Source organism: Bufo bufo, chromosome 4 (assembly GCF_905171765.1).
Source record: "Bufo bufo chromosome 4, aBufBuf1.1, whole genome shotgun sequence".
In the NCBI taxonomy this organism is placed as follows: Eukaryota; Metazoa; Chordata; class Amphibia; order Anura; family Bufonidae; genus Bufo; species Bufo bufo.
The window spans coordinates 60,561,061-60,579,027 of NC_053392.1; the positions used below are offsets into that span (position 1 = coordinate 60,561,061).

Sequence of the window (17,967 nt, forward strand, 5' to 3'; positions counted from 1 at the left end):
TGATCAGTACGTGATAAATAGGTGTAAGGTCCGTGGAGAGCAGAAAACCAGATATCTTCTAGTTTACCTTCAAAGAAAAACTTCCAGCACGTACTAGGTATAAAAGATTGCTTCGTCTTTATTCCATGCCACTCGCAACAATTTATTCCATGGCACCTCCCGATACCTCCCATCAGATCGACATGTTTCGAACCATAAGGTTCTTACTCATGATCTGATGAGTTCGAACACCTTTATGGAGATCCACCCCAATCAGGTTCGTGATTGGGGTGGATCTCCATAAAGGTGCTCGAACTCGGTTAGTCATCAGATCATAAGTAAGAACCTTATGGTTCGAAACATGTTGATCTGATGGGAGGTATCGGGAGGTGCCATGGAATAAATTGTTGCGAGTGGCATGGAATAAAGACGAAGCAATCTTTTATACCTAGTGCGTGCTGGAAGTTTTTCTTTGAAGGTTCATTATATAGAGCTGGCCTTGCACGGTGGATATCTAGTGAGCTGGACTTTTTACTTTTTAGCTTCTAATTTACCTTTATTTTATTTTTATTTCAGCCATTAGTGACCGCAGCCACCGCACCAATATTCTCACCCTTGTCAATTGTGTGCAAACCCAACCTCGTCCCCTTGAGCCCTGTCGCTGCGGACTTCAAACCAAAGCTTGATCTTGTGGATGGAAGGAAGAACGAGGTGGAGGAATTAAGAGCCCAGATCAGCGAGCTGCTAACTATAGTGGACGCGCTCAGGAAAGAACATAGGTACCCAGGGCTGGGTGTTATATTGCACTGTATGATGTAGGGGGAAGATAGATCTGTTAAGTTGTTTTTTTTTTTTTTTTTTTTCTTTTATTCTGGTATTATAATTAGGGTTAAGCAATCGGTTTAGATTGCTCTATCTGAACCCGATTCCTCTAAAAACTTTAAGAATATCGGTTCTGTCCTCCTGTAAAATGTACTGCCGTGTCTGTTTATTCTCCTAAATTACTGTATGAAAGCACTAAGCCGAACTCTGCTTTGTGCCTCATTAACCCCTTAGTGACCAAGCCTGTTTGGGCCTTAAAGACCAAGCCAGATATTGGAAATCTGACATGTGTCACTTTAGCAGAGAATAACTTCGTAAAGGTTTCGCACATCAAAGTAATTCTGACATGGTCTTCTCGTCACATATTGTACTTTACGTAGGTGGTAAAATTTTACCGATAAAATATGCGTATCTTTATTAAAAAATGTAAAATTTTTCAACTGCAATATTTCGCATACATGCATAAATACTATTCAATATTTTTATCAGAAATAGATTTCCACATTTTTACTTTATTTTGGCTGCACTTCCAAAAAACTTACTTTTTTTATTTTTATTTAGGACACTTACCATTTTAACATAAATTAATGTTTTTTTGAAGTACATATTTTTTCCTGCAACAAGCCAAGTTTACAGAGGCTTATAAGTGTCCGAATAATAGTTCCCCCCCCCCAAAAGTGCCCCCATTTTGAAAACTAGACCCCTTAACGTATTCATCGAAGGGTGTATTGAGTTTTTTTTTACCCCCCTAGGCTTTTAAAGAAATTAATGCTAAGGTGAAGAGAAATTAAATTTAAATTTTTTACACAAAACTGTCAATTTAAAGACTTTTTTTTTTTTTTCTACGAAGCACGTGAAAATGAAGAAGTACACCCTAAAATGTATCACCCCGTTTCTCCCGTCTTCAGAAATACCCCCATTGTGGCCCTAATCCTATGTCTTGACACACGGCAGGGCCCAAACATGAAGGAGCACCCAGTGGCTTTCAGATAATAAACTGAAAATGGTTCAGGTCCCATTGCACACTTGTAATGGCGTCGAGCTGCAAAATAATAGAAAACCCTTATAAATGACCCCATTTTAAAAACGAGATCCCTTAAAGCATGCATCTAGCGGTGTAGTGAGCATGCCGAGTGCAAAATTATTATAGGCTGAAATAATGCGTCTATATGGTTTTATTCAAATTGTTGATAAAATTTTCACAGGAAATTGGAGGAAAAAATCTTTTTAGTTGGGTAACCGTGTTACTGTCTTAGAAACATTCTTATCTTTGTGGCGCGTACAGATGAGAAGTGAAGCTGTGCACTTATAAGGGAGGCAGATTTCTAAAAAGGCATTTGCCTGTACGTATGACTGTCTCGCCAAACGGAAAAAAAGAAAAAAAACTGAACTGTAGTGAAAGGCAAAAAGTCCAAGAAAAAGGAGCAAAATGTCTCCAACTATGTTTCAAATTCCAGTTTGTTCAGAACACAAACAAAGAATAATATTTGGGTGATAAACGTTCTGTAGTAAATACTATAATCTCAGCCTCAAAAACAAAAAACATTTTTATTAAGGTGAATCGTTAAAAGAGGGTAAATTTATCTTTATTAGGTTAAAAACCAGGCAAGCAGGGAACCCAAGATGTAGAGAGGGACTTGGTTAGATGCCATCTACATATAGGGTAACCTGAAATACAACCTAGGGTTTGCTCACCATCCTGTGTGTAGGTGAGTATCAGCAGACCTAGACTTGCTGGGACGACCACAAAGGGCAGGGACTCAAATTACCAGACTGATCAGTGGATGGAAGCAAACGTCTGATGAGTAGAACCAGTATATAGCCGTGGAACGATGCCACGGTGTTACTGCCCTACCGAATGAGCTCTATCTCAGTAATGTATTCGCTCGACGTGGGCATAACACCCCACGTTTCCTCAGGAGCGATAAGAGTTACACTTCACTGCCAGTTAACATATTGTACCTGCACTATTACGTGCAGGCACCGGCGCTGTGATTGGCCGTACGCGGGTCCTTAATGAAAATAATTGACCGTTAATGACTGATGCCCACTGACGGACCGCCAGTAACAGACTGACACAGGGTCTCTAATGAAAATAATTGACAGTCACTGACGGACGCCTAATGACTGACACCCACTGATTGTCAGTTACGGACGGACAGTTTATAATCCCCCCCCCCACAGTAAATCGCACAGCCAGGACAGAAGTCTCTCACAGATTAACTGCGCTGAGGGGAGAGAGAAGCACTGCCCATGCCCTGGCTCTGTTTAGTAAATATAATGGATGTAATCTCCGGTTTAGGGTCCATTCACACATCCGTGTGTGTTTTGCGGATCCGCAAAACACATCCAGCGGCAATGTGCGTTCCGCATTTTGCCGGCACTAAGAGAATATGCCTATTCTTGTCCGCTATTGCGGACAAGAATAGGACATGTTCCATTTTTTCAGGATCGGAATTGCGGACCCAGAAATGCGGGTCCGCAATTCCGGATCGTGCGGCCCCATAGAAATGTATGGGTCCGCAATTCCATTCCGCATAATTGCGGATGTGTGAATGGAGCCTTATGGTCCCTGACGGTTACTGTGCTGTGCGCCATTTTGTCATTTTTTTTTTTTATTGGGGGGAGGGAGGGGGCTCCTGCCCTTTAGTAATAACATTGGGGGCCATATTGCGCCGATCGGGGTACTACAGGACCCGATCGGGGCATAAATAATTACACTCTCTCCTCTCCTGAGGAGAGAGAACCAGTGCAGGGGCGGCCGGCTTATAGTGTGCGCATGCGCCGGGTCGCCGCCATCTTTTTTGAGGGCAGGGGGGGGGGGGGTCGAGGATCGGGACCCAGCTTTGCTTAGCATTTTCAGTGATCAGAGACTGCTTGTCACGGTCTCTGATCACTGCCCTGAACCCTCAGCTATGATGTGGGCACGAATCTTTAGCGCTTGACTTAAGCGCTAACTTGGGCTGAAGTGCCGCTGTAAAAAGGTGGCGCTCCAGCCCAAGGCCCATTAGTGACGGCCGTAAAAACACATATGGGTGGTCACTAAGGGGTTCAGCTTTGTTTTTTGATATAGTAATTTATGTGAATAAATGAAGTGATGCATGAGGCGAGACGAAGTAAGTGTTTTCTCCGGAAAGGAGCTAGTTTTATATGGACTTTTTAACCTTTTTTTCTTTCCCTAGGAATGAGCTGGATAAAATAAAAAGAGATTTAGAGGAGGAAAGAATGCGGCGGAGCGGTTTAGAGGTGAGTGCATTTTGTAACTAGAGCATTACTTAACATTTACTTTGAAGGTTAGGGGCCTAAGGACCAAGGGAGTCATTTCTGAAACAGAAATACACATATATCGGGCATATTTCTGTCTACGACTTTTCCCGGCTCACGCCAGATCTAAAAAGGGGACCCGTCTCATTTACAATTTTCAAACCGCTAGGAAGTTGTCTTACATTTAGAAGCTGCAGTGGATACGCCAAAGTTATGTAGAGGCTGGCGCCTCTTCATAACTCCGGTGGATCCACTGCCAGTGCAGGGCTTTATTAACCCCTTAAGGACCCTGCCATTTTTTTGCTAATCTGACATATGTCACTTTGTCAGGCACCCTCAAACTGCGGCCCTCCAGCTGTTGCAAAACTATAACTCCCAGCATGCCCGAACAGCCTACAGCAGGGCATTGTGGGAGTTGTAATTTTACAACAGCTGGAGGGCCGCAGTTTGAGGATGTCTGCTTTATGTGGGGATAACTTTAAAACACTTTTACTTATCCAGGCCATTCTGAGATTGTTTTCTCGTCACCTATTGTACTTCATGACACTGGTAAATTGGAGTCAAAATATTTCATTTTTATTTATAAAAAAATAAAAATTTGCAATTTTAAAAATGGCTATTTCTCTACTTTTAAAACCTATAGTAATACCTCCTAAAATAGTTATTACTTTACGTTTCCCATATCTCTATTTCATGTTTGGTTCATTTTGTAAATTACATTTTCTTTTTTTTGGGACGTTAGAAGGCTTAGAAATTTAGAAGCAAATCTTTAAATGTTTAGGAAAATTTACAAAACCCACTTTTTCAGGACCAGTTCAGGTCTGAAGTCACTTTGTGAGGCTTACATAATAGAAACCACCCATAAATGGCCCCATTTTAGAAACTACACCCCTCAAGGTATTCAAAACTGATTTTCTCGCTTATATCATTGGGGGACACAGACCATGGTATAGCTGCTTGCTGCCAGTAGGAGGTGACACTAGGCTGAAAACTGTTAGCTCCTCCCCTGCCAGCTATACCCCCTCCGGCCAGGAGAGAGCTCTGTTTTTAGCTTGGTGTCGTAGGAGGCAGACCCCCTGCTCTGCAGGGTGGCTGTTATTTTTTTTATATTTTTTTTTTTTCCCCCTTTTAGGCACAGTCGGTCCGTTCTTCCGCCGGGCGGCTGGAGGGGGGCGGAGCCTACTTTTCCCGCCCCGCTTCCCTTCCTGCCTGCCTGGCCGTGCATGCGGTTCCCAGCCTGAGAGGGACATCTTCTTGGGTCTGCTCCCTCCTCTTCAGACTGGCCTGCTCGCCGCAGACCACCTCAACCCGCTGCATCCTGCTCCTGGGGACACGTCCAGCAAGGGTTAACTCTGCTCCACTCTAGTAGGACCAGCGCTGCTCTCCTCCTCTGTACTCTCTTTGGCTCCCAGACACCTGTCACGTCGGACCCAGCGGATCCCGCGCCCCAAGTCCCCTGTACGGCTACCCATTATGCCTGCACTTCCTGTATTGTGAAGTTTCCTAGGGGCCAGGCAATCCCCCTCTGTGCCTCATGACCTATCCAAGATCTCCGAATCCACCCTTTCCTTAATGGGTCGCTTGGTAGAGATGTAGTCACCTACACAACCTGCTCTCTCAGGGCGCACCATCCAGGAGCAGACACCCCAGCAAGCGTCCCAGGCAGGAACGCCTCTCCTCTTTGGAGGCATCGCCTTCGCCTCCTCCCCCCGGTTCGCTGTCCAAGGCGTCCTTGTTGGTTGGGGACCCTTAAGTTCGAAGGGGAACTCGCAGAGTCGAATACGGATCTGGATCCGGACCGCTCGTCCCAGATGGCTGCCTTAGTGGACAGTCTGGTTTTGGCATTCCGGGACACCTTCCAACTTCAAGAGAAGGGCCCCTCCTCCAGTCACCAGGGAGTTTCTTTCCTGCGTACCAAGCAGACTCCCAAATCGTTCCCGTCCACGACGACTTTTCCGTTCTCACCACTAAAGCAGCCAGGTTCACATTTCCTGATCCCCAATCTTCTTAATCCTTTCCCCCCAGATAGGGTGGGTAAGTGGTCTTCCCCTCCAAAGGTGGACCCGCCGGTGGCTTGCCTGGCCAAGAATACCACTATTCCGGGTGCGGACGGCTCCTCTCTGCAGGACCCGGTGGACCAACGGGTTGAATCGCTTGCGAAGTCGGTCTTTTCAGCCACCGGTTCGGCACTCCCCGCCCCATTTTCGCTTTGGCGTGGGTGGCTAAGGCGGTTTCCGAATGGGCCCTGCGCTTACATCAGGACTTAGACTTTGTGAGGCTGCTCTGGACGCGGGCTTCATGGTCGTTCGGTCCTCCGCCTTTGCCATCTCCATTCGGCGGGAACTCTGGCTAAAGGCCTGGCAGGCCGATTTCTTCTTCCAAGCGCTCCCTTCTATCTCTTCCTTTCGCTGGTTCTCGTCTTTTTGGGCCCAAACTTGCCGAAATAATTTCTGAGGGCAAGAGCACCCATCTTCCGCAGCCCAAACCCAAGCGTTCTTCTTGACCGCGTCCTCCCGCGCAACGCCAGTCCCTTCACCGCTTCACGGGCACCCGCCCGGCGGCTCCTTAGACCGCAAGGCAGTCCACCACGGAGCAAAGGCGGAAGCCTTCGTTCAAACCACAGCCCGCCTGGGGTCCCTGAGCGCAGCCTCAGCGCTCTTCCTCTGGCAAGCAGTCCCCGGCATGAAGGTGCGCCCCCACCTTCCTGGGTGGGGGGTCGGCTCCTTCATTTTCTGGAGGTTTGGCAGGCCCACATATCAGACGCCTGGGCATTCGAGGTGGTCACTTCGGGCTACAAGTCGGAGTTCAAATCCATGCCTCCAAACGGTTTTTTTCTGTCCCGTCCCCCCAGGGAGCCAGCTTGGGCGGGGGCCTTTTTTCCAGGCGGTTCACGATCTGCTGGTCAGGGGAGTTATCTCCCCGATTCCGGCGAAGGACCGGTTTTCAGGTTTTTACTCCAACCTCTTCATTGTGCCCAAGAAGGAATGGGCGGTCCGCCTGGTGTTGGACCTAAAGATGGTGAACAGTTACCTTCGAGTGCGCCGTTTTCGCATGGAGTCCCTTCGCTCCGTGATAGCTTCCTTGGTGCAAGGGAAATGGCTGGCTTCCGTGAATATCCAGGACGCCTACCTACATGTTCCCATCGCGATCGCCCACCAGCGTTTTTTGCGCTTCGTGGTCCACTCAGACCACTACCAGTTTGTCGCCCTGCCGTTCGGTCTGGCGACTGCGCCGAGGGTGTTTACCAAGGTGCTCTCTCCGCTTATGGGCCTTCTTCGCTCCAGAGGCATCACCTTGCTTCCATACCTGGACGACATTCTCATCAAAGCGTCGTCGATCCGGCAGTGCGAGGAGAGTCTGCAGATCACCTTGGACACTCTCGCCCACTTTGGGTGGATAGTGAACCTTCGGAAGTCCTCCCTGGTCCCGTCCACTCGGATTCGGTTCCTCGGTATGATTCTGGACTCCGGAGCAGCCCGGGTGCGCCTCTCAGCGGACAAGGTGAAGGACTTTCGCAGCGCGGTGCTCCGGTTGATTCGGCAGCGCACTGTCTCCATCCGGGTTTGTATGCGGGTGTTGGGTTTTATGGTGGCCTCGTTCGAGGCGGTGCCATTTGATCAATTTCACACCCGGTCTTTTCAGCGAGCGATCCTCTCGACCTGGGACAAGTCCCAGGAGTCCTTGGATCGTCTGTTTTCCGTTCCTCAACAGGTTCGGTTGGACCTCCATTGGTGGCTCTCCCCAACTCACCTGGAGGTGGGGGAAGTCCTTCCTTCCGATCAGGTGGACAGTCATTATGACCGACGCCAGTCTTCAGGGTTGGGGAGGGGTCTTTGGCACTCAGACAGTCCAGGGCGTATGGTCTCCGTCAGAGTCCAGACTGTCCATCAATGTCTAGGAACTTCGTGCGACTTTCCTCTCACTGCGCCATTGGTCTCCCCTCCTGCGGGGGGCCTTCATGTCCGGGTCCAGACGGACAATGCCACAGCTTTGGTGTATGTCAACCATCAGGGGGGGACTCGCAGCTCGACAGTCATGTCGGAAGCGGCAAGGATGCTCAGGTGGGCGGAGGCTCATGTTCCGGCTCTGTCGGCAGTCCACACCCGGCGTGGTCAATTGGACGGCAGACTTCCTGAGCCGGACTACGATAGACCCCGGGGAATGGTCTCTCCATCCGGAAGTATTCGGCGCCCTCTGTCGTCGCTGGGGACGGCCAGACGTGGATCTGATGGCCTCCAGCCTCAATCACAAGCTTCCGTGCTACTTCGCCCGCGCAAGGGATCCCGCAGCTTGCGGGGTGGACGCTCTCGTGGCACCGTGGGACGGGTTCACTTTCCTCTGTCTTTCTGCCGTTGTCCCTCCTGCCTCAGATTCTCCGCAGGATCAAGTGGGAGGGCATTCAGACTCTGCTGACCGCTCCTGACTGGCCGCACCGAGCATGGTATTTGGATCTTGTCCTACTACTAGGGGACGCTTCGGACCCGCTCCCTCTCAGACCCGATCTTCTATCGCAAGGGCCCGTCTTCCACCAGAGTTTAGATACTCTACGTTTGACGGCGTGGCTCTTGAAACCTTCCTTTTAAAGCAGCAGGGTTTTTCCGATGCGGTGGTTCGGACGCTCATTATGGCCAGGAAGCCTACCTCTTACAGGATCTATTATAGAACCTGGAAGTCCTTCCTTCGGTTCTGTGAAGAGCGGGACCTGTCTCCCAGATCCTTCTCCCTGCCGGTCGTTCTGGCCATCCTTCAGTCCGGACTGGAACTGGGCATGGCGCTCAGCTCCTTGAAGGGCCAGGTGTCGGCCCTTTCTATTTTCTTTCAACGTTCCTTGGCGGGGATGGGTCCTGTTAAGACTTTCCTTCAGGGCGTTGCACACACCGCTCCGCCCTACCGTCCCCCGCTACATCCGTGGGACCTCAATTTCGTATTGGGGGTTCTTCAAGCTTCTCCCTTTGAACCCCTGCGGGAGGTTTCCCCCCACCTGCTGTCCTGGAAAGTGGCCTTCCTGGTGGCCATCACATCCATACGAAGAGTTTCAGAGCTGGCAGCTCTGTCATGCCGTGAACCATTCCTAGTCTTTCATCAGGACAAGGTGGTTTTCCGTCCGGTCCCTTCCTTCTTGCCCAAGGTAGTGTCGGCTTTTCACGTCAATGAGGACATTGTCCTGGGCCCTCCCATCTGAGAGAGGTGTCGTTGCACCATTTGGATGTGGTGCGGGCTCTGCGGATTTACCTTTGGGCCGTAGCCCCCTTTCGGCGCCTGGACGCCTTGTTCGTCCTTCCGGAGGGTTCTAGGAAGGGATTGGCAGCTTCGAAGGTGACGATCTCCCGGTGGATTCGCTGCACTATTTTGGAATGTTACCGCGTTTGGGACAGGACGCCCCCTCCTGGGATCATTGCCCACTCTACCAGGGCACTTGGGTCCTCCTGGGCTCACTTTCACCAGGCGTCGGCGCTCAGTTGTGTAAAGCCGTGACCTGGTCTTCCCTCCACACTTTTACGAAGTTTTACAGGGTTCACACTCTCGCTTCTGCGGACGCCGCTCTGGGCCGCCTGGTCTTGCAGGCCGCGGTGTGATGAGTCACAAGTTTTTCTACCACCTTCACTCTGTTTTGTGTTTTCTCCCCAGGGACTGCTTTGGAACGTCCCATGGTCTGTGTCCCCCAATGATAAGCGAGAAAACGAGATTTTGTGAAACTCACCTGTAAAATCAGTTTCTCGCTTGATTCATTGGGGGACACAGCACCCACCCAGTTTTCCTAGTGTTCGGTTTAGCCGCCAGGTTCCCTGGGGACTTGTTCTGTTTGGGTCCGTTGACCGTGTGCGTTTGTTGTTATGGTAATATCCTTCTGCTTCTCCTACTGCTTTTGCACAAACTGAGAGCTCTCTCCTGGCCGGAGGGGGTATAGCTGGCGGGGGAGGAGCTAACAGTTTTCAGCCTAGTGTCTCCTCCTAGTGGCAGCAAGCAGCTATACCATGGTCTGTGTCCCCCAATGAATCAAGCGAGAAACAGATTTTACAGGTGAGTTTCACAAAATCTCGTTTTACAAACTTTCTTAACCCTTTAGGTGTTCTACAAGAATTAAAGCAAAATGTAGATGAAATTTCAGAATTTCACTTTTTTGGCAGATTTTCCATTTTAATCCATTTTTTCCGCTAACAAAGCAAGGGTTAACAGCCAAACAAAACTATTTATTACCCTGATTCTGTAGTTTATAGAAACACCCTACATGTGGTTGTAAACTGCTGTACGGGCACACGGCAGGGCGCAGAAGGAAAGGAACGCCATATGGTTTTTGGAAGGCAGATTTCACTGGGATAATTTTAAGTTGCCATGTCACATTTGAAGACCCCCTGATGGACCCCTAGAGTACAAACTCCAAAAACGTGACCCCCATTTTGGAAACTACAGGATAAGGTGGCAGTTTTGTTGGTACTATTTTAGGGTACATATGATTTTTGGTTGCTCTATATTACACTTTTTGTGAGGCAAGGTAACAAAAAAAATAGCTGTTTTGGCACCATTTTTATTTTTTGTTATTTACAATGTTCATCTGACAGGTTAGATGATGTGGTATTTTTAGTTTTTATAGAGCAGGTTGTTACGGATGCGACAATACTAAATATGTCTTGTTTCAGAAACATAATAAAGCATTTTTGAAAAAAAAAAAATTTTGTGTCTCCATATTCTGAAACCATCGTTTTTTTTTGTTTGTTTTTTTGTCTTATGTAGGGCTAATTTTTTTTCCGTATGAGATGATGGTTTGGTACTATTTTGGGGTGCATATGACTTTTTGATCGCTTGGTATTACACTTTTTGTGATGTTAGGTGACAAAAATTTACTTTATTGACACACTTTATTTAGATTTTTTTACGGTGTTCTTCTGAGGGGTTAGGTCATGTGATATTTTTATAGAGCAGGTTGTTACGGACGTGGCGATACCTAATAATAATATGTCTACTTTTTCATTTTATTTATTTTATTTATTTTTTTACTTTATTTTGGGAAAGGGACTTTTTTTTTTTTTTTACTTGAAACTTTACATTTTTTTTTAAAACTTTAACTTTTTTTTTTTTTTACTATATTTTTTGTCCCACTCTGGGTCTGATCCCCTTTACAATGCATCACAATACTTCTGTATTGTGATGCATTGGCTATAAGTGTATTACACGGTGTAATACACTTGCAGCCTGCTTGCCTGTGAGATACAGATGCTGGATCTCCCAGGCTCTCACGGAAAGCAGCCACAATGCCTAAGTAAGGCATCGGGTCCCCGTCACAACAGCACGGTGACCTGATAGAAGCTCCCTCCCTCTCCACACATAGCACGTGCCGCGGTCAGCGCAGACCGCGGTGCATCTATGGTTAATGCATCGGCATCTGTGTTTTCACAGATGCCCGCGCTTACAGCAGGGGTCCAGCTATCAGTGACTGCCAGACCTCTGCCGCTGATCGGGCAGGTGCAGCTCCTGCACCGTACGATCAGCCTGCCGTACATGTACGGTGCTGGTCCTTAAGTCACGTCCACCAGCGTCGTACATGTGGAAGTCCTTTATGGGGTTAAGGCTGCGTTGTTGTTTTCGGCTTTTGAGATCCGGCAGAGGTTCTCAATTCCGGAAAAAAACATTTCCGTTTAGTCCTCATGCATTCTGAATGGAAACAGATCTGTTCTGGATGCATCAGGATGTCTTCAGTTCCGTCAGCAATCCGTTTTGTGACCGGACACAAAACCACTGCAAGCTGCGGTTTAGTGTCCGATCATAAAAACGGGGAAGAAAAATGGATCCGGCACTGAAAACATTGTAAGGGTACTGTCACACTAGCGTTTTTGTTTTCCGGTATTGAGTTCAGTCACAGGGGCTCAATACCGGAAAAAATAACTGATCAGTTTTATCCTAATGCATTCTGAATGGAGAGCAATCCATTCAGGATGCATCAGTTCAGTCCCTCTTACGTTTTTTGGACGGAGAAAATACCGCAGAATGCTGCAGTTTTCTCTCCAGCCAAAAATACTGAACACTTGCCGAAACGCCGGCATTAATTTACATTAGTGCCGGATCCGGCATTAAGTGTTCCGGCAAAGACCTTTTTAAATGTGCAAAAAAAATTAATACCGGATCTGTTTTTCCAGGTGACACCGCAAAGAGGGATCCGGTATTTCAATGTATTTGTCAGACTGATCCGGATCCGTCTGACAAATGCCATCAGTTTGCGTCCGGATTGCCAGATCCGGAAGCAGTTCCGGCGACGGAACTGCCTGCCGGAATCCTCTGCCGCAAGTGTGAAAGTACCCTTAGCCAATGGTGACAGATCAATTTTTTTTTTTAGGAGCCTAAAAAAAACTGATCCATCACCTATTGACTTTCAATGTATTTAGTGACTGATCTGTTTGTTTTTTTTTTGATTTCACACAACCACTTCCTAACGTAACGGATGCATCCTCTTCCGGATCTCCATACCGGAATTCACGACGCAAGGCTGAAAGTAGCCCAAGACCGGCGTCTATAACGCTGCTCCAAGTGTTTACCCTAATAGGGAAGGGTTGCTGCCCCTTATGTCTTATGGGCTCGTTCTACTGACGTTCTTTACAGTGTAAACCCATAGTAACTTCTTTTTGGTTTGCCCCTTGCAGAGTGAAATAGAGAAGCTGAAGAAGGCCATACAGTCGTCATGAAGCCTGGTTCCTGCATCTTCACAGTTTAAAGTCCTTAACAGATAGCTGGTGATCTGTTTTTTCCACATTCACTGACGCATGATTAAACCTTTTCTATTATATGGACCCCCCTTTTTTTCTTTTTTTTTTTACCCAAAGACAATTATTTTCCTGATATTTTTATTTTTTTGCCAATAAGATAAATGGGGCCTTAACTTCTTACTGTGCTGGAGCCGCGACCCTCCTGTGCATAACTGGGTTTGCTTGAATATACTACTGAACTTGTTTGTAAAGAGAGGGATTTGTGTATCAGACTTTTATTAAATACTTGTAATTTTTATATTAAAAAACAAACCTATGTCTATGCTCTGAATAAGGAGATGTCTTTGCAAAAACAAAAAACAAAAAAAAATGTAATATAGTCCTATCAGGGGTCTCCAAATAGCCTTGGTTCTTCGCTGGCTGATATTTTCCTACACTTGGAAAGGGAAATATATCGGTTTTATTTTTTATTTTATTTTTTTCTCTACATTTTAGCTTTCTTTACCCAGAATCGCCCACGGTTGTGCCTGCGCGCAGCTCGAGTATTAATAACAAGCTGTGTATAATTAGATTTATATGAAATAGTTATATATATATATACTGTATGTTGGAAGCATCTCATATATGCATTTAAAAAAAAAAAACGATATATACCTGGACATCAAGCCACTTGCACTAGGATATATACAAGGGATTGTGTTAGACTGTGTAAAGTCTTGAGATGGGTGCGTTCGAAACAGGGGGCATGCCGCTAAAGGGTTAATGTGTAGGGTGCTAAGGAGGATTGCTGCCTCGCTGACACAGAACTGTGCTGCCCTGTTAAAAATAAGTTATTGTCATGCATAAGGACTTTATCAGTTTTCAAGATCCCTGCTTGCTGTGACTGAAAGTAAATGTCCATGGTTGTCGATCAGTGGCCACGTGATGGATGCGCGGCTCATTCCTGGACAATTCTTATCACATGACCATGACAGTGAAAGTCACTATTTAATGACAGCAAGCAGGGGTCTTAAAGGCTGTGTACACCTTTTGGAGGCATTGTACTCGTTTTGAGCTTAAAGTAATTTTTTCAATTGGTCTTTATAAAAAAAAAAAAAGAAAATGAGCCCTTTTGTCTGTACATCCTTGAGATTCTTTAGTAGCAGGATCTGAATTTTCACTCTGTTCCGTCAGGCAGCTCAGCGAACGGCTCCTTATCTCTGACCTTTTTATAAACCCTCATTATAGCTCAGCTCTTATGTTACTGATATGAATGTGGCTTAAATCAGTGTTTATGACTGTTTGATAATTTAGAGAAGTTTTATTAGATGACCGGCTCAAAGTGAAAGTACCAGTCACACAGACTATGGCTACTTTCACACTATCGTTTTTCCTGGATACATCAGGGTTCAGCAAAAACGCTTCCGTTACTGATAATACAACCGTCTGCCTCCGTTCAGAATGGATCCGGTTGTATTATCTGTAACATAGCCAAGACGGATCCGTCATGAACTCCATTGAAAGTCAGTGGGGGACGGATCCGTTTTCTATTGTGTCAGAGAAAACGGATCCGTCCCCATTGACTTGCATTGTGGGTCATGACGGACGGAAAGCAAACCGCAGCATGCTGCTCTCTGGTATGAGAATGGAACGGATTGCATTTTGGAGGATTCCGTACTGTTCAGTTACGTTTTGTCCCCCATTGACAATGAATGGGGACAAAATGGAAGCGTTTTTTTCCTATGACAGATCTCAATACCGGAAAATATTAACGCTAGTGTGAAAGTATAGATTTTAAAGGGTGGCTCCCCTTTCCTGGTGATGTAAAGGTGCTCCAAACTGATGATGCACCCTAGTCACATTAAATAGAATCTTAAGGATATATATATATATATATATATATATATATATGGGCAGTCACCCATTAGGAATCACATAAGGACAACAAAAAGACAATTTATTTGACGCTGAATTCAATAATAGATGTACTAAAAAATTCATAATCATTAAAATTGTAGCAATAAAATAATAAGTGATGGTGATCTGATACACTGCCCTTGAATTGGCTTATATACCTTTATATTGGGCAACCTCGGCTGGTCCAGTGTGACGGTATCAATAGTGTGAAAGTAGCCTATAACGGTGAACAGAACGGCTCAATTTATTTTTTATAAAGACCGATTGAAAAAGTGATTTTTAGCCCAAAATAAATAAAATGCAGTCATAAAAAAATAGCCCCCAAAGATGTACAAAGCCTTCAAGGCCGTCAGGAATGGATGGAGATATAATACCCTGTTTGGGGGGTCTGTGTTGGAGACGCTCTGGGTTAACCTTTTGAGTGCCTCTTACAGATGCCCCCCGTTTAGAGCGCCGCAGTCTCGTGAGGTGCACCCTGATCAATGCCGTTGAGTAGGAGCGTTGCATTGGATTATTCCCAAGATCACCCACAAATCTCATTCCACCCATTTACTCTCCCTCCTCCTTTGTACAGATGAGATCCGCCGCTCTCACGCGGGGCTGCCTTTTTTTTTTTTTTTTTTTTTTTTTTTTTAAGCCTGCCGTAGACAAGAGGCTGTTTAGCACTATGCAATACTTTATACGGTTTTTAACCCTTTCCCGATAGTGAGTGAGTGTCATAAGTGTTTGTCCCCACTTCATTGAGATATAAATGTGTATATATTTAATTATGAAAACAAACCCAAACCCTTCGGCCATGTAACCGGATATACAGCTGGTTTCAGATTTGGGTTTTTCACTCATTTTCTTGACTTCTTAGGTATATGTGATTGACTATGGAGGAATCGCTAATCCATGTCTTGTCTGATTTGTAATTATTTTTGTTAATATTTCTTCCACTGTCTATGGTCCTCTTGAAGGGCTCGTCCACCCCAAGTAAATATATGTCCTTGAATCTCCTTGTGTCAAGTAGTCAAATAAGCAGGTCATTAGATTCATAGGGCAGATGTCGGATTTGAACATGCCTGATCCTTTTTCTTACTCGTACGTCTGACAGCGACTTACTCCCCTCACTCCAATCAGAACCTAGGCCGAGGGGTCAGGAGAGAGTTGTGTCCAAACTAGCTGGCCCCATCTTGGGGTGCATCATTCAAACAACCATATGCATTTTGCGGTGGATCCGCAAAAAAGGATGATTTCCATGTTGCATCCCTTTTTTTTTTTTTTCAGACCCATTCTAACAATGCCTAATCTTGTCAGCAAAACGGACAAGAATACGATGTGTTTTATCTTTTTTGCGGGGCCGCGGAACGGACATACGGTGTGCTATCTGCGTTTTTGTGGCCCAACGAAATGCAAAAATTGTGGATCGGATGCGGGACCAAAAATACAGTTGTGTGAATGTCGCCTTAATTTTAGTGACTGTATGTCTGGAAAATGTTATGTCTGGTGAGGTACATCCGCCTAAGGCTACTTTCACATATGCGATTTCCTTTCCGATTTTGAGATCCGGCAGAGGTTTTCAAAACCAGAGGGAAACGTTGCAGCTTGATTTAATATAACTGGTTGCCTCCGTTCCGTTCGGTTGTATTAAATTGAAAGTGAACAAACCGGAACCGGCACTAACACTTTTGTAAGCCAATGGGTGCCGGATCCGTGTTTTTTTTTCCTGTCTGGAAAAAAAACAAAAAAAAAAAACGGATCCGGCACTATTGACTTGCATTGTTTTCAGCGCCGGCATTTAAAGTTTCCCAAACCAGACACAGAACTGCAGTTTGCAGCGGTTTTGTGTCCGGTCACAGAACGCAACAAACTGGAAACTGTTTTGAGATCCTCTGCTGGATCTCCAAACCGGAAAGGAAATTGCATATGTGAACGTAGCCTAACGCCGCGGAGATCTCTGCTTCTGCCATGTCAATACCATTCAGGAGAGGCCAAATTGGTTGCTACCAACCAAAAGTAAGCCATGGTTCAGCGGACTATTTGACAGAAAAGGAAAACCTAAACTAAAGCGAACACCCTGTCGTTTTTAGGTTCAGAATTCTGTGCTGACAAATGACTTCATATGCTTTCTATAGCGGGCAGCGCTCCCAGCATGCTCTATTATCCTTAGGATAGGTCATCAATATCAGATCTGCGAAGGGTCTGACTCCCAGAACCCCTGTTTGAAGAGAACGCAGTGCTCGTACCAGCTCTGCTTTCTCTTCACTATTTACCTGCTCGCCATCGCAACTGCAGCGGCGAGCAGTGTAAGTAGAACGAAGCCGTTCCCCTTTTCACTTCAGTGGGACAGCTCCTTCCTGTTCAAGCCAGTCTGGTATTGATGACCTACCCTAAGCCACCACTAGGGAGAGCTCACTGCCTGCTGTGCTATTAGTAAGAGCAGTATATGAACAGTATGCACAAAGCTCCCCCTAGTGGTGGCTGCACCTAACCAGAATTTTTTTTTTTACTCTTACCTCTCGTTACACAGGGGATTTGCAGCTCAGAAAATCCCCTCTGATCGCTGTAAATATGTGCAGAATTTTGAACTAGATAAAAAGAAAATTGGGTAAAAGTTAATTTTAAAGATTTATATTTACTGGATTTTTATTATTTTTTTTTTTTTTTTTACTTTCAAGGACAGTGCTCTATAATGAAAGTGATCCACTGCTATCCAGGATCATACAGAGATGACTGCTGTGTCTTAATTGAGCCATTGGCTGTGATGTCAAACTGGGAACAAGGCTGAGTAAATGCAAAGACTGCAAGTCCCAGCGAGCCTAGAGTGCTGGGATTTGTAGTCCTCCCATTAGGCCACAGGTGGCTTATCTCTGCTTGCTCAGGCTGGTTTCTGTCTCCAGGCGTTTGCAATGTTAGACAATCAGTGTAGTAATAATAATGATGATATTCAATTTAATGGCCTTTTTTCATGTAGCAATAAATTTGATATAAGTGCAATGGGGACGGTTGAAGTAATTCTCTGTAAGCTGCTATGAATGTTTCCAGCTACCGGAGGCGTCGCGTTAATGTCCGTTTTTATGTCAAACATTCCAGATCCCACAAAAGCTGCTTATGTCAGCGCATTGAATTGACTGTTTACAGGTGCTGTAATATAATGCATGCTTTCAGGGCAGTTAATAAAAATGATTGCATTTTCCAAAAAGTCTCTCTCGTCTTCATTAAATCTGCGTCCCCAAACCCTTGGTCTGTGCCATGATGGATGTACAGGACCATACCTTTCTAACAAAGCTGCCTTGTATCTCTCATGGGTCCAGAGATCTCCCCATTC

General features: G+C 45.9%; 1 protein-coding gene across 5 annotated transcripts in view; it reads left to right on the forward strand.

The window, feature by feature from the left end:
* LOC120997286 (CD2 associated protein) overlaps positions 1-13,446 on the forward strand; it is an 88,208-nt gene extending 74,762 nt beyond the window's left edge. For all 5 annotated transcript variants that reach the window (XM_040427311.1, XM_040427314.1, XM_040427315.1 and 2 more), the window contains 3 exons: positions 556-758; positions 3,984-4,047; positions 12,699-13,446. In XM_040427311.1, the coding sequence (XP_040283245.1) occupies positions 556-758; positions 3,984-4,047; positions 12,699-12,740 (309 nt within the window). In that variant the 3' untranslated portion in view covers positions 12,741-13,446. The remainder of the gene's footprint in view (positions 1-555; positions 759-3,983; positions 4,048-12,698) is intronic.
* The last annotated feature ends 4,521 nt before the right edge of the window (positions 13,447-17,967 follow it).